Genomic DNA, 12,373 nt, shown 5'->3' with positions numbered 1-12,373 from the left:
ATAAAGGAGATTAAGATATGTGTATATATATGTATGTGTGATGTCGTTTTATTGAAGACTCACTAATTTTTTATAGGCTTTGGTCTTAATTTATTCATTTTTTTAAAAAATTATTTAGTTACTTTTGTCATTGCTGAGACAAAATACATGACACCCAAAGTTTAAAAAGGAAAGATTTATTTAACTTAGCTCATAGTTTGTAGAGGTTTCAATCCATAATCCACTGGCTCCAAGACAGGGTGGCACATGGCAAAAGGGCAACAGTTCATGACTTTGGAAGACAACAAAAGCAACAAGAGAGACAGTTAAGACTCTTTGTGTCTTATATTGTATGCAGGCTACCTGCCCTAGGGTAGGTGTAGCACTCATTCTGTTAATCCCAGCATCACACTGTAGATTCAGCTACCTCTGAACACCCTCCTCCATGAACTTTGACTTTGCAGGGACATTTAGACACAAAAGCTGTAACAATTATTTACTGATTAAAAGATATTCCAGACTTGTATTAGGCCATGAGACTATTTGTTGATCAGCACTGACACAGTTCTTGTCTGGTGGAACAGAGAAATATCAAAAATAAATCCATAATTACAAATCATAATAAATGCTATAGAAAAAAAACCCAGGATGTTAGGAGGAACTAATAACATAAGCCCAATTTAGATGGGAGTTGGCTGTGGGTTTTCAGGGAAAGACTTCTCTGAGAAAGTAAGTAGTAATTAAGCTGAGACCTGAAGGCGATGCAGGTGTTGACCAGGCAGTAAGTAGTGATGAAAGACCTCCAGCCACAGGTGACAGTGTGTGCAGACCCTGAGATAAAGAAAAGGCTTGGCAACTTCAAAGAAATTGCCTAGAATGCTGTGTGACATACTGAGGAAAGGAAGAAAGGAGCACAGGAAAAGCTTAGAGACAGAATTCTGTTCACATAGTACTGAACCTAGTAGAAACAATGAGAAGTTTAGATGGTCTAAGTGCAAATGGAAAAACTTTAAGACACTGAGTGATGGAATCAAAGTTTTAAGACATTAGAAGTGGTGATCATCTAGGAATAAAGAAACTAGATAAATTTGAAATCTGTTTTGGAAAATACTTCCCTGTGGAGTAGTGTGATAAATTGCCTTGGCTTTAGGAATTACTGTAATACTGATTTCAACAGTGATTTGTAATTGCCTTCAACACTAATCTGACCACAAACACAAGAAAATTACCTTTTGTACAATATGAGGAATACAGATAAACCAAATGTTTGGGTTTTGGGTTTTTTGGGGGGTTTTTTGAGACAGGGTCTTGTTATGTAGTTCAGGGTGGCCTTAAACTCACTATGCAGCCCAGGCTGGCCTTGAACTCTTGGCAGTCCTCTTTCCTCAGCCTCCCAAGTGCTGGAATTACAGGGGTACACCACCATACCTGGCCAGATCAAGTATTTTTTTGGTTTGTTTTCTATTTTGTATAGTGCTGGTGATTGAACGCAGGATCCTACATATGCTAGACAAGTGCTCTACCACTGAGGTCGAGCCCCAGCTTAAACATGTTTGAGCTGATCACTCAGGATAATGAAACAATCCATAGGACAGGTATATAGTTGAGAGGAGAGGCTATAAATTTTTTTCCACTGAAATGTAGTATATTCAATCCAGCTGATTACTATTAAGACAAATATTGAGGAGATTTGCAAAAATATAAAATAATTCCATTCTGTAAGGCTTGATTTCAGACATGACTCTCCCAATATCCAACCTGTCTGCCAGCAGAGGCATTGTTAGCTTAGCACTGGTGCCCTTGGCGCAGGATGTCTTTTCTTTCTTTCTTTCTTTTTTTTTTTTTCCCGGTACTGGAAATTGAACCCACGACCTCACACTTGCCAGGCAGGTACTGTGCTGCTGAGCTAAATCCCCAGCCCTGCTTTTGTTTCTTTTTTTCTTTCTTTCTTTTTTTTTTTTTTTTTTTTTTTTTTTTTTTGCACAGGATGTCTTAAAAGAGATAAGATGAAATACGGGCTCTTGCAAGCACCGGGACATCAAAGGTACCCAAGAATTCACACCAGATGCCTCAAGGACTTTGCCCACTGGGGCACGAAACATCCAGAGAACTTTGACCACTGATGTTTACTAAGACCTGTCCACCTAATGTCCCTTGTCTTCTTTCAAGCCCTGTAAAAAAAGCCCCCATCTCTTTGTTCCCTACACATAGCCTTTTTGCCTTCTGTCTGCCTGCACTCAGGCACAATAAATTCCATGCCATGTTGCCTTTACACAGCCTGGTGGTCTCGGCTGGTTTGCCTCGCACTGTTCCTTACACATTCTTACAAAGTTCTTCATTTAAAAATATGTAAAGCCACTGGGTTGGTTATTAAGTGCTTTAAAATTTGCTGTTTTAATCTGAATGTGGTAAACTGACAGACTTAATCCACATAAGCAAAGTCTATAATTCTAGGAGTATTAGGGAGTCTTGAGACCAAAAAAGTTTGTGATCTGCTCCCATTGCACACACTGCCTATCATTTGTGATAGGTGCTAGCAGCTCTAGGGGTCTGTCAGTTAAAAGGAGTGTGGCTCAGAGGGTTGAGCTGGCCAATGACTATGAGTCAGCAATTCTCTACTAATCCTTTGCATAACAGGCTTTTATTGGCAGGCACAAAATGAGAAAAAGAAGATGACAAATTTTCATGAAGCTAAATGTGTTCAATATAAAGAAACTAATCTGTGTTTTTCATACTTCTTTCATGTAAAGATGGTTTTTATGAAGCAGTGGACAAATAGGTATTAGTTGTAAAGTTCTTCTTGTTGGTAATACTGGGGATTGAATTTGGAATCTTCCTCTCTCAACCTCCTGACTAGCTAAGATTATAGACATGAACTACCATGCCTATCCTTAAAATTCTTCTTGCTTTAATGTCCTTCTTTGGCAAAATAGATTGTTGGAATAACTGTCAGAACTCCAAATTGTTTTTGGAAAGCATACTATTCTGGGCAAGAATTAAATGTCTTGGTAATCTAAGGCAGAAAGAAGAGATGATATTCTAGACCCAGACATGAGTCGCACGTCAAGGAGAAGGAGGCCAGCAAAAGTATTTCTGGTAGATAAGTAGTAACAAGCACAGGAAAGGAATGAGTAAGTCACTAAGAAGATTAATGTCTTTGGTCCCACAGCAGTGATTCTCAACCCTGTTGAACAGTAATATTGATTTGCTGAGCACTTTAGAAAAATATTTCAGGAACTAGGCCCCGACCTCAGAGATTCTGACTTAATTAGCCTGCAGTGGGAACTGTACATAGATAGTATCCTTTAAAATCTCTCAGGTGATCCTAATGGGCAATTGAGATTGAGAACGACTGTCCCAACCTATTGATTGGTAAGATAGTATGCTTTTATGTTCCATAATGTGTGGGGACCAGCAGAAGCCCACTGATAACAAGAACAAACCCTCCTAGAAGATTTTTATTTTCCTAAACTATGCATTGATGTTATTTAATGACTTCACAACAAAAATAAGTATGTACTTTTTATAAATAATGATTGTTGTATCAAACTGGACCGTCAGTTAACATTTGAGACTTAATACAAATTTCTACTTAGAAGTCATCTATTTTTCCTGTCTAATCTGTTCTCATTTTTGGCTTCATATCGGAGGAAAAGCTTCTCTTCATAGGTATATATGGGATTAATAAAGTATAAACAGGAAAAAGTTTTTTACCTCATTTTCTTTTTATTTGTCTTTTTTCATTAAGTTGATTGGTACATTTTAGATATACATAATGATCATATTCATCATAGGGAACTTGTACCCTTATATGATATATATATATATATATATGTGTATATATATTTTTTTTTTTTTTAAATCTTTTTGAGACAGGGTCTCGCTATGCAGTTCAGGCTGGCATTGAGCTCACTTTGTACCCTAGGCTGGCCTCAAACTCCCAACAATCCTCCTGCCTCAGCCTCCCAAGTGCTGGGATCACAGGTGTGCACCCCCATACCTGGCCCATATGATATATTTTTATTCCTCTTTTTTTCCCCCAATTCCATTTTCTCCCTTCAACCCCTCTTGCCCTCCCTATTTACAAAGCTTTGTTTACATTTTATCCTTTTTTTCCCTTTTCCCTTCCTTCTTTTCCCCTTTCCCCTACCCTGGTTCCTCTTTTCTTTTGAACAATTTCTTCCCATTTCACAATATCTGTTGTACATTTTGATCCTATTTACTCTTTCAGTTTCTCACAGTAGGGAGACAATGCAATGTTTACACATGTGAAATATGATTTATTTCACTTATAAGTTTGGTCTCAAGTTGCATTCATTTACCTATAAAAGTCTCAAGTTTATCCTTTATGGCAAAGTAGTACTCAACTGTATAAAAAGACCAGAACTTTTTATCCATTCCTCGGGGTGTTGGGGTTGTTTCTAGGATTTAGCTGTTGCAAATTGTGCTGCTATAAATGTAGATGAACATATATCGCTGTGGTATGTTTTCAGTTCCTCTGAGAAGATACCCAGAAGGGGAATAGCTGGGTGGAATAGGACCTCTAATTCTAGTTTTTTAAGGAATCTCCACACTCATTTCCACAGTGGTTGTACCAGTCTACACTCCTACCAACAGTGGAAAAGGGTTCCTTTTCCCCCACAGGAATTTGTTATTGGTTGATTTCTTGATTTCTTTCTGAAGTGAGATGGAATTTCAGTGTTGTTTTAATTTGCATCTCTTGAATAACCAATGATGTTGACATTTTTTCATGTATTTATTCGCTGTTTGTATGTTTTCATCTGAGAAGTGTATATTCATCTCAGATGCCTATTTGTTGATTGGGTCTTTGAATCTGGGAGTGGGGAGGTCTGGTTTTTTTCAATTCTTTGTATGTTCTAGATATAAGTCCTTAGCCTGAAGGATGACTGGTTAAAATTGTTTCCCACTCTGTGGGTTGTCTCTTCACTCTGTTAATGATTTGCTTTGCTATACAAAAGCTTTTTAATAGGATGAGAACCCAGTTATTGGTTCTTTGCATTATTTCCTATGGGATTGGGGTTTTATTCATGAAATCTTTGCCTACACTCATGTCTTCAAGAGTTCTGCCTATTCTCTCTTCCAGCAGATTTAGTGTTTCAGTTTTAATATTTAGATCTTTGATGCATCTTGACTTTAGTTTAGTGCATGGTGATACACAGGGGTCTAGTTTTAGTCACTGGCATGTGGAAAGCCAGTTTTTCCAGCACCATTTATTAAAGAAGCTGTCTTTCTTCCAGTGAACATGTTTGGCTCCTTTGTCAAAGATAAGGTGGCTGGGTGTATCACCTCATTTTGTTGCCAGTAGGAGTTTGTAAATACTTCTTGTACACAACCTAGAAATAATCCTTCTGGCCAACTTCAGTGTATACAGTGCAATAAATAGCTTGTTTCTTTTTTGAAAAGTATTAAATAAAAAGTAACAGCATTAAAGACTATAAATTTAAGTGACAAGATAGTGAGGTAGGTTTTTGTTGGATTTTAAAACATGGAATGTTGGAGATGTAAATTTGTACGGTAAGTACATTAATGTTTTATTAAAATTTTAGGAAAGCAGAACTAGAAGCAGCTGTGAAAAAGAAGATTGAGTTTGAGAGAAAAGCTCTACATATTGTTGAACAACTATTGGAAGAGAACATTACAGAAGAATTCCTACTGGAATGTGTATGTCTTGATAAATTATTAGTTTTATAGTATAATACTTTTAAATTTCTGCAAAATTAGATTTCTTTGTATTATTTAAATCTTAAATTTATTTTCAGTCATTAGATGCCGGTGCATGCTATATAAATCATGCATTTTAAGTGTCCTTTTTTTTTGAGTCTGGGTCTCACTGTGTAGTTCAGGCTGGACTTGAACTCACTATGTAGTCCAGGCTAGCCTCAAACTCATGGCAATCCTCCTGCCTCAGCCTCCCATGTGCTGGGATTACAGGCGTGAGCCACCATTGCCTGGCTTTAAATCATGCATTTTAAAATAAACAACTACTGTATTATATTAGTTGTATAATGACTTTAAAATCCATTAATAAAAGAAAGAACAATTATACAGCAAAACGACTATAATTAAAAGTAATGTGTATGTTAAAATCACTGAGAATGAATTTTAAATGTAGGTGTGTTATATCCTGATTTGCTCATTCCACAATGTATATATGTATCAAAACATTATATTATGCTGCATTAGTATATATAACTGTGAATTAAAATAAAATTTTAATTAAAAATTAAGAAAATATACATTTTGTTTCTTAGTTGTAGTTTTTTTAGTGTGCTATATTACTAGATTTCCCTCCCTTTGCAGGAATGATTACAATTGTCAGTCTTGTTTTCCTATTTTTCCTGGTATGAGGAATTGACACGACCTCACGCTTGCCAGGAAGGCACTGTGCCGCTGAGCTAAATCCCCAGCCCCTTGTCAGTCTTGTAATATTCTGCTTTGTGCTATTTTAAGTAACAGATTTTTCTTAATGTTATTTGGTTAATTTTTATATTTTAAATACATGCAATATACTTTGACTTAACTCAGAACAGAATTATAACTTTTGTTTTCTTAAAAAGCTTTATTAAAATTTTGAATGGCAAAATTTCTTTTATAGTCTCATAGTCCTTAAGAGAAAAAAATTAAAACTCAGAGATTTTATTGCAAAAATAATTCTTAGTACAGTTCAGAGATTTTTTTTTAAGAGTAGGGAGAATTTATTGACAGAAAGAAAGCTTCTGTCTGTGAGCGACAGAAGGGGGCCCAGAAAGTGCGTTGCCTTCAGAGATTTTTCTAAACAAGAAGAATATGAACTATAAATGTGTTTAAGTAGATAGCAATAATTGCATCTAAATCTGTATACATATTAAAGAAAACAGACAAACAAGAAATGTTTCATTCAGAAACAAAACTTTTTCACTAAAAACAGAAAGATATTTTATTTGAAAAGATTTCAAAGTTGGAGCTGGGGATTTAGCTCAACGGCACAGCGCCTGCCTGGCAAGTGCAAAGTCATGAATTTGATTCCCATACTGGGGGAAAAAAAAAAGTCAACATTTGAAAGTTATGAAACAAGAATTGAGATTATTTAAACGTGGGCGGGGCTGGGGATTTAGCTCAGTGGCACGGTGCCTGCCTGGTAAATGCGAGGTCATAAGTTCAATTCCTGGTACCAGAAGAAAAACAAAAACAAAAAACAAAACAAACAAACAAAAAAACCCAAAACTGTGAAGGTGTCAGAAAGAAAATATTTAGTATTTATCACCAACTTTTTGTTCTCTACACTTTTTTAAAAAGCAGGAAGATTTTTGCACAAAATTTTGTTCAGGAGTCATAATGTCCCTTTTTATATGCTGTGTTTTTTTTAAATTGTGCTTTAAAAATAGATAAAATTACATTTTATTATTTTATGTGGTGTAGATGTGTTTTTCAAACAGTACTTGTTTCAAAATAAAAGATGTTGTCATCATTTAGTTTTGGTGTAGTTATAACACCACTGCTTCCTGCTGCCCCACATTTATTTCAGCTGTAATATACAAAGATGCCTACATTGCTATGACAGTTTTTTAATCATAATTATCATTTTTATAATGTTTACTATATGACAAACATGTCTTTAAATACTTTTCTTTGCACCTTTTTTTTTTTTTTTTTGGTCTTTTTGAGACAGGGTCTCGCTGTGCAGTTCAGGCTGGCCTTGAGCTCACTTTGTAGCCCAGGCTGGTCTTGAACTCGCAACGATCCTCCTGTCTCAGCCTCCTGAGCGCTGGGATTACAGACATGCACCACCACACCTTGCTGCACCTTTTTTTTGAGAAAGAGAGAGGTCTCACTATGTAGTTCAGGATAACTCACTGTGTAGTCCAGGCTGGCCTTGAACTCGAAGTGATCCTCCTGCCTCAGCCTCCTGAGTGCTAGGGTCACAGGCGTGAGCCACCACACTCAGCACAGTGGGTACTATTATTATCCCTTTATTTTCAGTTGAGATTCATAAGAACTAGAGAGCTAAAAAAATTATCTTTTCCATTAATCTGAGAGTAAATGCCCATCTGATTTCATTATAGGGGAAGTTCATCACACCTGCTCACTACAGCGATGTTGTGGTTGAACGTTCAATTATCAAATTCTGTGGTTATCCTTTATGTCAGAAGAAGCTGGGCATCGTAAGTACTACTTTTTTAAAATGTAGGCCTTCTTAAAAATTTACCATGATACTTTGTAGAAGGAACAGGAAATGAAATGTGAGGTCATTAATGACATGAGTTGGCCAAAAATATGTCATGTAGATGACTTAATCTTGTAATCTAAATTTATGTTTATTACTCAGATTCTTTTGTAAGCTCAACTTTCTTTTCTTTAGGTGCCAAAACAGAAATATAAAATTTCTACCAAAACCAATAAAGTCTATGATATTACTGAAAGAAAGGTAAGTTCAAAGGCTACTTTTAATGTGGCAGTTATTTTTAATATGATACTAAATAGTATTCAAAAATAAAACTTGCCTGTTAAAAAAGAATCATGTTAAAAATTTGTTGTTATTTATAAGTACTTGAATTAAAGTAGTACTAAAAATAATTCCTTGCATAAGCTTTAATTAAGACTTGAATGTTTAAAATTTTAAAGTGCATATTGTTACAAATCTGAGCAGGTGAGTCAAAGAACATGATCCAGTAACAGACTCAACACATATGTGGATACATTTGATTTGGTTTTTTTTGTTGTTGTTGTTTTCTTTTTCCAGCACCGGGAATTGAACTCACAACTTTGGGCTTGCCAGGCAAGCACTGTGCCACTGAGCTAAACCCCCAGCCCTGTGGATACATTTGATACATGATAGTGGAAATATTGTACAGACAGGGGGGAAAGGAAGGACTTTTCAGTAATCCTGACACAATTATTATCCAGATGGAAAAAATGAAAATGACTCCTATCTCAGTCTATATTCAAAGCAGGTAGATTAAAGAAGTGAACGTAAAAGGCAGACCTTTTTTGAAAGTAATATGGAAGAATATAAACATAGAGAAAGATTTTTAAGATAGAAAATTATACTGGCAAGCGCAAGGTCGTGAGTTCAGTTCCCGGTACCGGAGAAAAACCAAAAAAAAAAAAAAAAAAAAGATAGAAAATTATAAACCATGGAAGAAAAAGCAAAAACCTTTCTACATTAAAATTTAAAACTTTTTATTAGAAGTTTCCAAAAAGTGAAAAGATAAGCCAGAGGTAAGAAGTTATATTTCCCATCTATAATTGACCACATTCATATTACGAGTATATAATAAAGAGACAAACTGATAGGAAACTTTTATATAATGAATTCAAATGACTATTATGACAATATTAAGGACTTTTCTTTTGGTAATGGTGGAGATTGATGTAGGCCCTTAAGCATGTTAGGCAAGTGCTCTTATACTGAGCTACATCCCCAGCCACTTGGCCTATTCTTTATGAGCACGCCTTTCTATTTCTTTATATATACCCTAAAGAAACTCTTAAATTCTTGCCTGCATATACCAGTATAGTATGTATATATAAGAATGTTCATAGCTGGATTAGCCAGTGTGGTATACGCATACATTGAAATACTCAGTCTTTAAAGGAAGGAAAAGTCTGATACATGTTACAAGATGGGTGAACCTAGAAGACATTATACTAAATGCAGTAAGCCAGAAGGACAAATATTACTTGTTTTCACTTAAATGAGGTGGAAATGTAATCGAATTCATAGACAGGAAGCAGACGGTGTTTGTCAATGAATGGGAAATGTGGAGTTATTATTTGATGGGTGTAGTGCTCAGTTTTGTAAGGTGCGAAGATTTCCAAAGATGAATGCTTGTGATGATGCAATAGAATGAACTTAATGTCATTGAACTGTACAATTAAAAACGGCTTACATGGCACATTTGATAGTACGTATATTTTACCAAAATTTTAAGAAATTCTCATTAAAAACTTCATAAGTAGCACTGAAGTGATAGCAAAAAATAAAAAACAACATAATTGTCCATAAACAATAAAGTGTAATGTCCTAATACAGTGCAATATAATATACAGTGAAGATGAATAAGCTATAACTACATGAATTTTAAAAACAAGATTTTGAACAAAAGAAAAGAATACCCAACAATATTATTTCATTTAGATCAGGTTGAAATATGGGCAAAACTGAATGTTGTATAAGGATATGGAGTAGGTGATAAAGAAAAGCAAGGGAATGATTGATACCAAATGTATGATAGTGCTTACCTCTGGGGAATGTGAGAGCTATAATGTTATGGAGGAACACATAAAAGCCTTCAAAGATAATGTGCCTTATTTCTGACCACAGGTCGTAGAAGATTCTTGGAGTTTTGTTTTGTTCTTTGAACTACACATATATAATAAAGAGATATGTTTTTTTATTTGTGTTTTATTCTCTCTTCTTTACATAGGTTATGTTTGTGTTTTAGTCTCTCTTCTTTATATAGGTTATATTTCATAACAAAAAATAATTTTAAAATGTTCTCTTCAGTCTTTTTGCAGCAATTTTTGTTACAAAGCATCTAAGTATTTTGAAGCACAAATTCCCAAAACTCCAGTATGGGTTCGAGAAGAAGACAGGTAATTTAAATCATTATTCATATACATTCATTCATTTTTCTAATAATTTGAGAATAAGTGTAGTTTTCAGTAGAATGTTACTTTTTACACACTTTTTGGGGAAATGATTCATTTTAAAAACAGTTATTAAGAATCTTACACTTCAAATAGGAAATTCATGCATGCAAATACTATTTGTTTACTGTTTTAGCTTTAATCACCAAACTGGAGATTTAACTATGACTTCCTGCTGTGCCAGAGTATCTATGAACCTTTATCATCTAATAGTTCTGAGTTAAGAATATTGTTTTTTCAGAAGATATTAGGTCTTGGAATCCAATTGAACTCATTTAGGAAACTATATATACTGAAGTTTAAAAGTTTTACCAACTCATTTAATCTGTATTAAAATTAGCATGATATTTTATAAATTTAAGCCCAGATTTTTTTTTTAAAAGGCAGTATTTTTTTTTTTTTGCAAATAAGTTTATGGTCATTGCCGAGGGTTTTGCCTCTTGGAAATATTTAAACATGCGCAATATTTTGCTAGATGCTGAATTTGGAAAAATTTATTATTGAGAATGAAGTGGCATGATTCTATAATAAAGGTAGCAGAAGTCATGATGCTAATTAGATTATATTGTCTGGAAAGTCCACAGGCTGAACGAGGTTAAATAATGTCTCATACAGTTCATATCTCAGAGTATTATAATAACATAACATAATGTTACTTATGAGAATATAGTGAAGATCTGTACTAACTAGATGACTAAAATGTGATGAGTTGCAATAACGGAAGAGCTTTGCCTTAAACTAAGAAAGCTTGAAGTCTTATCTGATGAAGATTACATGATACCACTCTAAATTCAACTAGCATCAGTTGAAGTGTGGTAATGATAGGACTTTTGATGACAGACATCTTTGCTTGCCAATCCAATCCTGTGTAGTTTCAAATATGTAAAACTCACCTGTTGCCTTAATTGAATTGAACATAATAAAGACTAAATTGTTCATTATTTCAAAGTAACTGTCAACTTCCTTAGCTGGAGGTTGTACAATTATTGCATTGTCCAAGATAACTGGAAAACTATGCCCTTTTTTTACTTTTACTCTCTTTCTCCTGTTTTAATATTTCTTTCACCAGATGCCAATTACAGCCTTAGCCTTACAATAGTGATATATTCCATTCCCCACCAAGACCAGTGTTTTCTTAAATTATTGTTAACTTTATTTCCAAAATACTCCTATGCGCATTAAATTTAAGCCACTGTGCTGTCCTTATATGTGCCTCAAACCATTTACAAACTGCCTTTCCTGCCATCCCTTACTTACTTCTAACATAGTTATTAGTACTTTTTAATTTTTTTTTTATTTTTTTTTTTATTTATTTTTTTTTTTGGGGGGGGGCGTTTCTCCGGTACCGGGAACCGAACTCACGACCTTGCGCTTGCCAGGCAGGCGCTTTTGCCGCTGAGCTAAATCCCCAGCCCCAAAGTTTTTGTGCCTCCCCGTCGGGGAATTGAACCCCGGTCTCCCGCGTGACGGGCGGGGATACTCACCACTATACTAACGAGGAACTGCACTACTTTTTTAAACTAATGTCTTTCCTTTAACCTTTTCCTAATATTTTACCATATTATGTTCCAAATGCCTACTTTTCCCCCGAAATTAAAACTATGTCACTTTGTTCTTGAAATTCCACCTTATCATGTGTCCTTCCCTACCTCACTGAATTTGTATTTCAAAATACTTAGATACTTTGGAACAAAAGAAAAATGAAAATGGCCTATGTTTGCCTCATCGAAACTGATAATTTATA

General features: G+C 34.9%; 1 protein-coding gene and 1 non-coding gene across 12 annotated transcripts in view; one reads left to right on the top strand and one right to left on the bottom strand.

Moving 5' to 3' along the window:
* The window catches only part of Rpap2 (RNA polymerase II associated protein 2), a 133,189-nt gene that overhangs the window by 1,385 nt on the left and 119,431 nt on the right, over positions 1-12,373 (top strand). For all 11 annotated transcript variants that reach the window (XR_001234093.1, XR_001234092.1, XR_001234094.1 and 8 more), the window contains exons 3-6: positions 5,547-5,661; positions 8,043-8,141; positions 8,339-8,404; positions 10,487-10,575. Coding sequence is in view for 8 of the 11 variants with exons in the window: in XM_013514466.1 (XP_013369920.1) it covers positions 5,547-5,661; positions 8,043-8,141; positions 8,339-8,404; positions 10,487-10,575 (369 nt within the window). In the remaining 3 variants the exon portion in view is untranslated. The remainder of the gene's footprint in view (positions 1-5,546; positions 5,662-8,042; positions 8,142-8,338; positions 8,405-10,486; positions 10,576-12,373) is intronic.
* Trnad-guc lies at positions 12,059-12,130 on the bottom strand. Its single transcript has one exon. It is a non-coding gene; the product is annotated as a tRNA-Asp (tRNA).

This window comes from Chinchilla lanigera, unplaced genomic scaffold (genome assembly GCF_000276665.1).
Source record: "Chinchilla lanigera isolate Chin_1 unplaced genomic scaffold, ChiLan1.0 scaffold00022, whole genome shotgun sequence".
NCBI classification, from domain to species: Eukaryota; Metazoa; Chordata; class Mammalia; order Rodentia; family Chinchillidae; genus Chinchilla; species Chinchilla lanigera.
Note: the sequence above shows the minus strand (reverse complement) of the source record. Positions and strands in the feature narration are given on the sequence as shown.